Below are 13,774 nucleotides of genomic sequence, written 5' to 3' on the forward strand. Positions count from 1 at the left end.
AACAGATATAAAAAGCAGTATCCTAGGCTAAATATTTTCCTCTTGGAGAAAAAGCAGTAGGGACATGGTAAATAAGAACCAGTTCAGACCAGATCCTGTCAGTGCCTAGCCTTGGTGACCCTCAATATGTTCCTCTGAACTTCTTTCCTCATCTGCAAAATACGAACACTGCTGCAACTGTAAATATTGCAGACCTCTTCAAATTGTGGAGAGGATTGAATGATAAAGCAATGCTTGGTACAGAAACAGCTCTGAAACATTAGCTTATTACATCAATAATGATAAGAATGACAGGGATAAGAAATTATGAAAAAATATGGGTCCAATCATTGACCTTTTAAATTCAGACTAAAACAACTAGATCAGAGTAGAATGTGGTAGAAAACTAATATTGGTAACTAATGGTGATACTTTCTCTTTATAATCTAAAATGGGTTGGTATTGATGTAAAAATCACGATTCAAAATACACGCTTGAATTTCATTTGTAAGCAGGTGTAAAAAACACTATGACAAATACAATTTCAATGGCATTCACTTCACCAAGAGCTCTTCTAGTTCACCCTACACGGGGTTCCCTGAAAATATTCTGGGTAAACATTTTTGTACTAAAGCAAGAAATCCCAGGCCACAATGTATGTAATTTAATGGGAATACAGTGAAATCTTCTTGCTTGTTCTTTATGTCAAATTTTGAAAAAGCTTCATGACACTCATATTTTCACCCAGTGTGAAAATTTCAGGCCATAGACACTCATTAAAATTTACTTCAATCATTGAAAATGACACCCACATGGCCACAATTGTGTCAATACTAAATATAAATTATAAATTAAACATTTCTATCGTAAGTGGTAGACCATGAGGGGAAGAAGCAAGAAAATGAAGTTCTGGGGTATTTCCAACCTCATCAACATGCAAACAGTTTAATCATAAGTAAATGACTAGTTACACTTTGTGGTTTGGTAAATTTCCTTCTTCCTTAAATGTAGTTTTCATTGGATTTAATTATGGGGTGTTTTAAAAGCACTATATATAAAAGCCCCATCATTTATTTTACTATGAAAAAATTAACATAAAATAATGAATGGAACTGATAGCCTTATGAAGCAGAAGATTTACTTAGTGTTCTATTCACAAACCATAGCATCACGGAGTAATCCTAAAATATAATATTCTCTGATAACATTTAAAAGTGTAGGTTGTTTAGTATTTAAAAAATTTTGTTTAAATTAAGTGGGGTTTTTTTTATGTGTGTATCTGACTTAGTGAAAAAAAGAATGGAAGTAGTGGACACAAGGTATTTCCTTATCTTTTCATGCCCAGATTGTCAATCTCCCAAGATTAGAAAAGGGAAAACTGTCCATTGTGAGGCCACCATGCCTCTCAGACCAACCACTGACAGTCCAGTTTCTTTTAAGAATGAAATAGATGACAGCAAGCCACACTGATCTGAAGCACGTGCCAAAACATCTTTGAATTTCATCTAGAGAGAGCTTGTTTTTAAAGTCTTTTTCATGGGCTTTTATCCCAATTACATTTTTTTCAAAGTATTCCAATTCAGAAAAGAATTGTTAAAATGCAGTTGCCATTCCAGATTGTTAAAATTGTTCATTACTGTAAAATGTATTAATTATAAACAACATACTGGCAAAGAAGTTGCATTCTGAATATCTGTAAGATAATCCTCCTATAATATTCTGTTTCTCTCAAAGCCAATATTAAAGGAATATTTTACTCAAACTTATAATAAATGCTTGTAATGGGCCAGTCCACAATGCTGATTTTCCTCCTTTCTAAAAAAAAATGATTTACAACCTAGACAGATCCAGTTTTCTACCATAATTACTTCTGTCTCTTTCTTAGGGTTCCTTATTTTAAAAAATATTATTTAATAATTGAGAGAGAAAGAGAGAGAGAGGAAGAGAGAGAGAGAGAGACAGAGAGATTTGTTATTCCACTTATTTTATGCATCCATTAGTTGCTTCTTATGTATGTCCTGATTTGGGATCGAACCCTCAACCTTGGCATATCAGGATGACACTCTAACCAACTGAGTTATCTGTCCAGGGATGTTAGGGCTCCTTCTAACAACAGAGAGTACTAAAAAAAGTCTTTATATTCAGTACTAGTAAAAAAATAAAAAAGGTAGTGTTTAAATGGATATGTATCTTCATGAAAATGAAGACCCAAGATTCAATTGAAAGAGAAATTATATAGTCCACTTCCTTCACTTAATTAATTATATTTTGTCAAAATTACAAGCTAAAGAAAATTACAGACAGATGGGTACTTGACATATAGTGAGGGATAGAAAATCACTTTTGTAAAATACCATATATGATTGTCTAAGCAATATGCTGTACACCTGAAACTAATACAAAGTAATACTGAATATCAACTGTAACTGAAAAATAAAATTGAAAAAGGTGAAGTAATCCAATAGCAAAAGTTTGTTCTAAAAAACAAAAAGAAAATTACAAAGAAGAGAATTCCAACCACCAACAAATACACTGCAGCAGATCCTGTTGGTACCTAGCTAACATCCATTCTTCTTGCTTTTTCCTCTTCCTAATATAAACTAGATAATTAGTTGCAGTATTGATCCTCCCTGGCTCAGCCATGGCCCTGAAGAGCTATCTGGGTGGTCATCCCATTCTTCTTTTAATGACTGGCAAAGGTATTGGCAGATGATGTTACTCTGGCCAATGAGTTATGAAGAATGGTTTGCTGGAGAAATTTTGGGTAAAACGTCCTTCCTTAAGAAAATACCCAAGAAAGCAAACTTTCTCTTCTACGTCTTTGGAATTTATTAGACATAAATTGATGCAATGCCTGGAACTAGTACAGTCAACTTGTGACTCCTGGAGGCAACAGCCCTGTGATGACACCAACTCTAGGGCCAGCAGAATGGAGCAGCGTGAAGGCCCCACATGCTGTTGACACTATGGACCACCTAGGGCTGCCCAACTACCCTGCTAGTTCGCTAACTGTTAAATTTATTTGTCATTTGCCACTTTGAGTACAATTTGCTATTGCCTGCTGTGGAATAGAACCTAACTCATATACCTACCCCTTACATTACTCATTGTATGTATTCAGGCACAGTAGCTTTGTGAGTGGAAGTGTAAGAAACACATTTTTACAAGATACGTGCATATTATAAAAATTCAAACAAGTTAAAAAAGTATGATGATAAAAGTAAAAGCCCATCGAACACCCAAGACCATGGACACACACACAAACCTTTTCCTGATTTCTTTCTATCAATGCATGAATTCTCTGGGATATGAGTGAATAGACAAAATATATACTTTTATAAAAATGAGATATTACATATTTTTATTTAAAAATTATTAAATATCAATTAATTTAACAATAAAAACTATAATTGAAGGGACTATAAACATAATTATATAAACTATTTTTAAAAATCAGTGTTTGGAATTCATTCATTCATTCATTCATTCAGTATTTGGTTGTCCAATGATGTTTCATGGAAATACTTCCCTTCGTAGTTCTTGACTAGCAGGGCATCCCACTGCATCGCTGCTGATGTCATCCATGATGTCAAGAGGGTGGTGGCCATCAACACCGCCACCCACAGACTGGGCAGACCCCAGAATCTCTTTAATGGTTCCAGAGAGTTCTCCAGCAAAAGATCGGTCACATCTCTCAGGCAATGTTGACAATCTCATCAAAAGTGATATTTCCACTTGCTTAATTTTTATTTTCTTTTTCTTTTTTGGCTTCTTTCCGTCTTGTGGTGGTTCTTTGAGGGTTCTGATGGTCAGGGCAGAGGCAGAAGGCACTCTCTCAATCAGGGCCTGTCTGTTCTGAATGGTCAGTTTCACTGTAACCCTGAAACCCCTCCATCACCAGTTGCTTTGGCGATGTCATCAGCAACCTTTGTTGGAGAGAGACCCAGGGGGCAGATCTGGGGAGTCAGGGCAGACATGGCACCCACTTCTCCATCAGTGCACCTCAGGCATACGATTTGGATCTCGGGGTGGAACTTGGGCATGGTGGAGGCACCTGGTGTCCAATAAACCTGTATCCCGGACAATCGGAGAAAGCTGAACCTAAGCCTCCACTGAGCTGAAAGCTGGAGTCTTTTTATTTTTTTTTAACTCTATGTTTCTATTTTAAGCAGCAGGCCCAATAAACCTGGATTCCGGACAATCGGATAAAGCTGAACTTAAGCCTCCACTGAGCTGAAAGCTGGAGTCTTTTTTTTTTTAACTCTATGTTTCTATTTTAAGCAGCAGGGAGTCTGTCCCTGCTCAGGAAGAAGATATTAACACTTTTACACATTCCTCCTTCTCACCTCTCCCCAATGTCTCATATTGGTTAGCTTTATGAATATTTTTACATTGCCCTACTTTATAAAATGCGCTTTCCGTCCTGTAACCACAATCTCATAATTGTTTAAATAGATTCAATGTTGCTTCATTAATCTTACTATGCTTTCTTCACTTCTGAATTCCATTCTTTTGCTTGTAGTTCATCTCTTCATTGTGTGGGTTTTATTGTTAAGCATTGTAGTTCATGTCTGAGAATTTCTACCTTGCCTGTTTATTTTCACTATATTTTAGTAACATCTTGCCTGGGTGGAACAGTGGATTGAACTTCTAGAACTTCAGAGATCTTTCATTATCCTCTGGTATTAGATACTGGAAACGTTTGATGTTTTATTAAGTCTCACAGATTCCCTTCCTACCCTCCCCCACCATAGATCTTTGCTTTATCTGAGTGAACCTCTGAAAAATTATTTGTCATTTTTAATTCAATAGCCCCGTTAGGGTATGACTATGTGCTGAACATTTCTAGAAAATCTTCCTAAAAGATGGGAACTCTTTTAATCTGCAGATTTATTTGTTACTCTTTCAGTGAAATGACCTTTCTTCATTTTCACAAAATTATCTTCCGTTTAAATGTTTTGAAACATCAATTTCAGGGACATAAATAATCTTTTTGTTATACTGCCTTTGTCTTTCTCATCATTGACTTCTCTCCAAATGCTTTAATTTTCCTTTCTCATTCCAACTGATTGTCTCAAGCCTTTCCTCTTTGTTGGTAAAGATTTTCACTGGTGTCTATTCTGTTTCCTGCTATTTCTAATGAATATTTTTTGTTCTATAATTATCATGCTTTTTTCATTCCCAATCTGTTTCCCTAGATCTAAAATATCCTTTTTCATCTCACTCTATTGTTTCATCATCTCATCGTTGAGTTAGTTTTACAGAATTTATGTTCTTATTAAATTAGGTACTCTATTTATAAGAAACAATTATTAGACAATTCCCTGGATTCAGTGAGTTGATGTTTTCTTCTTGGTGGCAGCTCTAAGCTTAGTGGGGGGAGGGTATTACATTGCAAGGAGCTATTGATCACTTCCCCAATGGGGAGTGTTGCTCCAAAGCCTTCATTTCTCCAGAGAGGCAATGTTTGTTCACCTTCTTCCATTTCACTAGTTCCTCTTCCAAAATCCTTTCTGCTATTCCTCAGTCTCAAGAAACAACAGCAACAATAAAACCAAACAAAACACAACAGAAATGGAAGATACCTCGTCAGTTTGACTCTCTCTAGAGTTGGAGAGAATTTTCAGCAAGTTGCCATCTTGTCAGTAAAATTCTACGGGACTCTCAGGATTCAGGCCCTGATAGGTCTCTCTGTTTCTGATCATTGGTTCCATTTTTTCCTTGACTATTAGTTTCTGAGGTACATTGCAGTAGGTCTGCCATTCATTTTCTTTGCTCAGTTATTGTTACTATTGTGTGTATGTGGGGGGAGGGGGCAGTTACTGGCTTATACTATTTTAGGATCACTATATTTTCTATTAGTGGTGAGAAATTATACACTACATTTTCAAATTTTTTATCTCCAAAATCAAAAGCACCCTTTAAAATTCATAATGTGGGTTTCTTTTAGTCTTCTTACTTAATGGATTATACAATAATCCACCTGTGTCCACAGAAAAAAAAAAAAATACTCGTTCCTGTCCCCATTATGAACAGGCCTATTTATAACTAGCTCTTTGATTGCTACCTATCAAATATTCAAATTGATAACAGCCTTGTACGTGAAGATAACCCAAGTTAGAGAACAGCAAAACAGCAATTATGGGGAATACCAGAAGTGATTCTTGACATGACAGGAGCATTTCACAGACTTACATTTTCATAATTAGATTCTGCTTTCCAAGCAGACATAAACGACTACTGAGTCTAAAATGGTCCTTTCCCCTTGACAATACACACGCCAAGAGGGAAAAGAGTCTCAAAAGGTGAAGATACACTTTCCATAAAGAAATTCAGGATTTGGTTCTAAGTGTTTTTCTTTTATACCCTAAAATAAGAATACAAAGTAAAAATAAAGAAATAAAAAGCAAAAAAGGGAAAAAGAAAACAATAAAGAATGAAGACATAGTGAAAATGTGTTCCTTATTGAGAACGTATTTTACATTAATGCTGTACAAACTCTAGGAAATACTCTCATAATAATGGTTCCAATATTGTCTGGACAGCTCTGCGGTCCAAAGCGTTAAGCAATTTGCCTGGCCACTGAAGAACACCCCTGATCTGCCAGCCACTACCGAGTGACCTGAGTCAATATTTGCACGTGCTTCAGTTTCTGCTGTAGTTATCCCTTATATTGGCCATAGGAGCCTTAAAAGTACAGGCTGGCAAAATATGTCACTCATACTGAACTCCAAGATTCAATATTATAACGCCTTTTAAACTAAAAAGACATTAGCAGACTATATTGAAGAACATAGTTCTACCTAAGATGTCTAGCCTGGGTGGGTCAATATTAGGGAAAAAATGGAACTATATAAAACACAATTCAATAGCATATAAAGATCTCTGGAGAAAAATCTTCTATATTAATGCATAGTATTCAATATAACTAGAATAACAAATGGGAACTCTAAAACAGTGGCTAACAACAAAACTTTTAGAACAATTAATCACAAGAAATCTGCAGTTGGGATTTCACTGTTCAACTGCATATTCTACAACTTGTTTGCCTTTGATTCTATGTAATGCACTAAGACATCTCACAGAGCACGCACACACTAGCTGCTCTGATTTATAGTCACAATTTGCACAAGGAAGCAATTTAATTCTTATCAGACCAGAAAAAAACATAGCTGATTTACTGATAACTAAAGGTAACTTTCTATCAAAACAAAAAATAATTCCCCAATGTGACAAATAAGCTAACTCATCTGTCTTGATCAGAGAGATAGAGCCAAGGACTGAAGAGCCAGGAGCCCAGGTTCACTCACTAGAAACAATAATAATAATAGAGAGTACACACTTTAATAATAGCAGGTCACATTTCAACCTCACATGAATGCCATGAGGTAATCAGGAGGACATCATTATTCCTCAAGTTACAGGTGAGTAAAGCAGTCCCACCATGAGCCAGCAGCAGAGCTCTCAGAACACGGAGCTTTTGACCCCTAGAACAGTGCTCTCGCCAGCACTCTGCACTGTTACCATATCTCTTTTCTCTCTTTCAGACCCAAAGACTCCATCTGTTTCTAAGCCCATCCATCACATCCATGCCACTGATCCAAAAGGGAGTTGAACAAGATTTGTAACTAAACTAAGATAAACAGCCCTAATACAGAGATTAATTTAAAGGACCCCTCCCCTCCTCGCATCAGTGACTCAAAGTTTGCTGCACATTAGGATTGCTTGGAAGAGTTTATCCCAATACTCAAGCTGTTTCCTATACAATTAAATCAGAAACACTGGGGATGGAACCCAGGCATCAGCATTTTGTAAAGTACTGCTGGTGACCCCAAGTGTCAGAGCCAAATTCCTCAGGGGAAGCATGCAATAAAGACTGGGGAGATTACATTTAAGGACATATTATATTAAACAAAATTAAACACTGCACAGCATGATAGGAAATATGCAAATGGTTTATGTTTCAAATTTTAAAAATAAATAGAAAGTGGAGTTTCCTTCTTTATACCAGACAGACTTGGGAGTTTTTATCAACCTACATCACTTTTCCTTTCATTGCTGGTGCTTCAATGTTGCTTCCTGCAGAACTGACAGCAGCATGGACTGCCCCAAGCACTGCCCTGCTTGGAATAGTGTTGCTTTGCATAAAAATCATTAAATGTTGGAAAGATGACTCTCAACTGAAGTCGGGGAAAGTTAGGTAAAATTATCAGACACTGAGAAACAGTGAAGCTTGTAAACACCTGTAGTGAGAATCAATGTCAGGAGACAATTGCAGCTTCGTTTCGTTTCTATCCTCTGGAAAAAATATCAAACTTGCAGCCCAGAGATGAGGATTAAAAGGATAAAGTGCAATACTAAAAGATATCTGAAATGGTTATTTCGAAAGAGTTGGTCCATATTTAAAAAGTAAAATGCTAAGAAGTTAAACGGCCAGTTCCATTAAAGACACATCAGCTGACCCCTCCCCAAGCCCTTGTCAAATTCACAACCAGGAAGATAATAAACAGCTGGATTACCAGTACAATTGTTTTAGGCAAACAGACGCTATCAATTAATAGAATTCCTGTCACTTAAGTGTCAACATACCAAATCGTACAAAACGGATTATTTTATTCCAATTCCATGAAAAGATTGGGTCAACAGGAGAATCTTGAAATCCTCATCATTAACCGAGGTTGAAAGAAAACTCGCTTCCAACACAGATCCGTGGAGGGTAAGATGTTCCACCGTGAAACATACATCCTGCCAACCTGTGGAATATTTCTTTCCCTAGCTCTACCAAGTAAACACTGTTTGATGTTGCATTTTTATCGTGGAAGTCTGAATGGTGAGCTATGATTCTGATTAAGCCCACATAGGAACTTAGAAGCTGTTAAGGAGAACTTTAAGTCCATTTAGATGGACACATTCAGAAGAGGACCAAAACAAACCCCAGTCTTTATGAGCCAGCTGGAGGAAGTACACGTGAAAAGCACCAGTGACAAATAAGTGATATTGCCTGGAGAGTCTACTCTTGGAATAGACAGAAATTGGTAAAGCTGACAAGCTTTCTCTCTCATCAGCACACCTCCTTAAAGGCACCGGCACAGACACAGACAGAGAAAGTAGAAATTGGGAGCTGTTACTGTTCTTTAAAACATTGCACCTGCATATAACACCTCTGTTGTGTGCTATGCCATTGCATCTGACTGACGATGCTAGCTAGACTCTCCACCTGGCTTGGAAGAAAACGAAAATAACCATCTGCTAATAATAATTCTATTTCATTCTAAATAGTTTCATTTCAGGCTGATGAGAAAAAACGACACATTAAAACTACCTTCACAACTCCAGAGCACGCACATTTCAGAAGGTAGGTCTATAAATAAATGTGCTTCTGTACTGCACACTGTAAACACAAAACCGTCAGGCTAGCGAGGGCTGCAATTTAAACTGGAGCCCCGGTATGAACTTACCTGGTTTTTAAAGTCCCATTAGAATATGCTTCCCATCAGTTCTGAGCTCCTTTTTCTAGTTACACAGTCAGGCAAACACCCCCAACTACATCTGACTTTATCTCAGCCCCATCCCTGCTCAGAAGCTTGCGATTTCATTCAGAAGCAGCCGGCCCTCAGCAGACTGAATATGCACAGAAACAGCAATGAAAGGGATCGAAGATAAACCCCACCGTCGCACCAAGAAAACAGCAGCAGGAGCACCAAAAAGCAGCTAAGAGAGGGGTTTTTTCTTCGCTGCGCTCCCCCAAGCCAGCCCCCTTTCCTGGGTACAACGTCTCAGTGAGGAGAGAGGCTCTTACCTGAGCTGAGCATACTGTGCATTCTCTGCTGAGCCAAGAGCTGCTCGCGTCCAGCCACCCCATCTGAGGAAAAACACGAGTCACTCTCGTAAATTGTCTGCAGCATATTGCAATCACTCTGACTTCAGCTCCATGAAAGATTCATCTCTGCTCTGTGCAGGGGCCCCGGAGCTACCCTCCCTGGGCTGGTCCTCCCTCCTCCCCAAGGAGAAACAGCAGAGGATCGACTCCCACTACGGTTTCCTTTCTGTTCAGATGGACACACACTTTTTTCCAAAGACCTGGACACTTTTCCCATGTTACCAACCTGTGTGCAGAGCAGAAAGGATCGGGTGGATGCTCTGGCTCTCTGGAGTTCAGGTTATCCTGAACACTAAAAGCAGGTGGGAGATGGGAATGTGCTTCGGGGATATTGCTTTGTCAGAATAAGTAGAAAAATATTAACTCTACCCACGAGAAAGAGAAACCAAGGAAATCCAGCTGAAAGTTCTTCAGGCTGCTAGAGTTTCCTCGCAAGAAGCGGCAGTCCTGCGAGTGGCTTCAGCTGGTGCCCTTCTCTGTTTGTGTGTGTATCTTCCTCCCTCTCTGGTCTCTCTCAGCTCAAGTTGGCTAAACCCAGTGATAATCCATTTGCATATGAATCAACAACAGCATGGCCCGCAGGCACAGAAATAGAACAATGGTCGGCCTGAGCCAAAAATAGGTCAAGCCTGGCCGAGTGATTGGAGCCTGCATTAATGCATTTAAAAATACCCCAGCAAACCCAGCTGTCCAGCCTCTATCTTTCAAACCATAATTCTCTATTGCAGGGCCTTAGGAGCAATTAACTCTTTCCTCCCTTCCAGCTTGCTTTCCACACTGTTTCCACACTGGCAATTTGCAACCAAAGAAAGGAAGGCAAGAAAAAAAAATTAAGAAACATAATTCTAAGAGGGCAAATGCACATATATTTCATTTCTTTTTATTTTTGTAGTATGTGTTTTGGGAAAAGAGAGGAGAGAAGTGCAGAGCTCTGTATTGGTTCTAAAATAATACTGGAAGCTTTTGCTCATAATGTGGTTTCTGCCTCACCCACGCACAGCAATCCTGGCGTTCTATTTTTGTTGCCTGTTTCTTTGGCTACACTGCAGTTGGCTGTGGCACTAGAAGCTTTTCTGCCTTCTAGTTTCAAGACTGACAGGAGATTTAGTAGAGGTAGTTTCGGAAAACAAGCACACTCCAGAATAAAATATTTATGAAGGATGGCGTGATTTTTTTTTACTTGCTATTTATGTAAGGCAATTGTCCATTTCACAAATCTGGATATGATGGTGGTACCCAATATCAATTTTATTGCATCCAGCCTCTATGATATTTACACTTAAAAGAATAGCTTAGACCTGAAAATATTTCATCTCTTTCAGCCTCTCAGGCTAAACTCAATTTACCTGTAAAAGGAGAAGCAGGTGTGGGTGTTTTCTTATAGGTGGATGCAGAATTAGTAAAGCATGCACCATCAATAAATAAATATACTGAGTCCCCAGCTGTTCATCTCTACATTGGTTACCTGAAAAACAGACCTCACTTTTCTAAAACAAATAGCATTTATAAAAGTTGATAGATTCCCAAACCAACACACATTGGGGAACTCATCTATAAAGTAAATATATTACAGTATGTAATCCTAAGGATTCTATAGTCTATGGTATGCACTTACAATATCATTTGTGCATCACAGATTGGGTTGCAAGCATCTAGCCACTCCAAGGACAAATGCAAAAGTGATAACCCACTGATCATGGTAGCCTTTCTCCCTTTTCTAAACTAGATGAGCAAGGAAAGTGTAATTCCCAAGGCAGTAGTAGCAACAGGGAAGGAAAGAGAAAAGGCAGAATGCTTCAAGGTTCCCAGAGCAATCCCATGGAGGAGGGACCTCCCTCAAGGACAGAGTGTGGGGCAGAGGAAAGAGAACAAGAGGACACAGAGTTGGGGCGGAAGGGAGGAAACTTGTAAGTCATTAGGCAGGTAACCCACTGCTGAAGAAAATGGCACTGAATTTTCCTTCTTTCATAGATTGACTCCTACTTCTTGCAAAATTATATTTGGACAGATAAATTACAAGATTTAAAAAAAGAACTTATTCCAAACGGCATTTACTTAAGCTAAACAAGAGAATCTTATGTTCCTGTCAGTGGAAAAAAAACCCTTTTAATTCCATCTGGTATTACAAGTGAACTTTCACTCAATTAAGGGATTGGTATATAAGATTCAAGGGATGGAAATACTGTGGATCTGGCAATTTACTTGGAGATGATGTAACCAACCATAGCATTTTAGACCTTGGACATTTAGAGACTGTCTACAATGGTGTTCAAGCTCTCGGTCCCCAGGATGCTGAGGAACCTGGGAGTTGACGCACACTCCATGCAGAAAAGGTTCTTCTTCCCACCAGGGTGGCCTCACTTTTATGAGTCTACATTTAAATATGTAAGATTTATTTTGAACAATGACTTGTTATATTAAAAAAATAACTGAAAACCATCCATCTAATACAAAGGAGCTCCCTATTTTATCCATGAAGAAAGTGGAAAGACTTGGGGAAGGTAGTAAAAGCACTCATTGCTGTTATGACTACAGAGTCTTGCTTAGTCTCTACTAGCTCATCTCTGATTAAGTAGGTGTAGTCTTCATGTTCTCTCGGTTGCCAACTTGTCCCTTATTAATATGATGCAAACAATTATCTGAGATATTCAGAATAAATGTTAATAGTACCTACTGATGAAAAATGGAACCACTGTCTCATTGTGTCAGAGTGGTTATGAAGAGAATATGCAAAACTAGTGATTAACATCTAATGGATAACAAAAATCCCAGTATTGCTATAATATACTCATATACCTTTCATCCTTTTAAGTTTAAATTATACCCTCAAACTACAAAACTCTCCAAGCTTTTATAATCATAAAAAATAAAACTCCAAAGAGTGACTTAGTAATTATCCTATTTCTCAGAGGTTCCAAGAAAGGTCATTCCACACAAAATAGTATGAATAATGTGCTTTCTTCATTTTGACCAAGTTATTTAACTTGAGGTCTATTACATTTCATCCCTGCATTATTTCAGCTTTATTTTTCTATCAGCAGTCTTATCTTTCAACTCTTGATAATAAAAACTCAGTGTAGAGTGAACAGACTTTGGACAATTACCATAAAATAGATACTACTTGTTTCTGAATGGAAAAATAAGCATCATTAAAACAACCACCAAGTACACTGATTACCGTAGTTTCATTATCCAGGAACTTAAGTATAAGTATTTAGAATTTTGAGTTAATTTTTCTCATATCATCTCAACAATGGTAGTAAAGAAATATGATTAGATTTCTTTAAGGGCATTTACAAAACTAATTTACTGACTTGAAAAAAAAGGATTTTAAATGCTATATTATAAAAACCATAAAAACTAATTCACATGTCAAGCTAGAATAGATAGGCGTTCCCTCATTTATATTTTAATATAATAAATTTTAATTTAATATTTTGGAAATTAATCTAAATATTATATTTTACATTTCTTCAAATAAAAAAAATGAAAATAATAAGGGGGGGGGGCATGGTTCCCAGTTTAATAGAAAATGGGAAGGGGAATCCAATCCTAATGCAAAAGTGATTTAAAAGTGATTATGGCCCTGGCTGGTGTGGCTCAGTTGGTTGGGCTTAGTCCTGTGCACTGAAAGGTTGCTGGTTGGACTCTAGGTCAGGGCACATGCCCAGTTTGGGGCTAGATCCCCAGTAAGCATGTGCAGGAGACAGCTGATAGATGTTTTGCTCTCACATTGATGTCTCTTTCTCTATCTCCCTTCCTCTCTATCTCTAAAAATCAAGAAAAAAAATCTTTTAAAAACAGTGACTATGACCCTAGTCAGTTTGGCTCAATGGATAGAGAGTTGGCCCAGGGACTGAAGGGTGTTAGGCTTGACTCCAATCAAGGGCACGTACCTCAGTTGCAGGGGATCCT

General features: G+C 37.8%; 1 protein-coding gene across 8 annotated transcripts in view; it reads right to left on the bottom strand.

Annotated features, from left to right (window-relative positions):
* Positions 1-13,774, bottom strand: part of HDAC9 (histone deacetylase 9) — an 846,941-nt gene that overhangs the window by 464,032 nt on the left and 369,135 nt on the right. For 2 of the 8 annotated variants that reach the window (XM_014544649.1, XM_014544645.1), the window contains exons 1-2: positions 10,086-10,535; positions 9,779-9,841 (exon numbers count right to left, since the gene is read on the bottom strand). In XM_014544649.1, coding sequence (XP_014400135.1) covers positions 9,779-9,800 — 22 coding nt within the window. In that variant the 5' untranslated portion in view covers positions 9,801-9,841; positions 10,086-10,535. Of the gene's footprint in view, positions 1-9,437; positions 9,744-9,778; positions 9,859-10,085; positions 10,536-13,774 lie in introns of those variants that run through there. The other 6 variants (XM_014544651.1, XM_014544644.1, XM_014544647.1 and 3 more) reach the window with 5 other exon arrangements.

The sequence above is a fragment of the Myotis brandtii genome, unplaced genomic scaffold (genome assembly GCF_000412655.1).
Source record: "Myotis brandtii unplaced genomic scaffold, ASM41265v1 scaffold374, whole genome shotgun sequence".
Taxonomy (NCBI): Eukaryota; Metazoa; Chordata; class Mammalia; order Chiroptera; family Vespertilionidae; genus Myotis; species Myotis brandtii.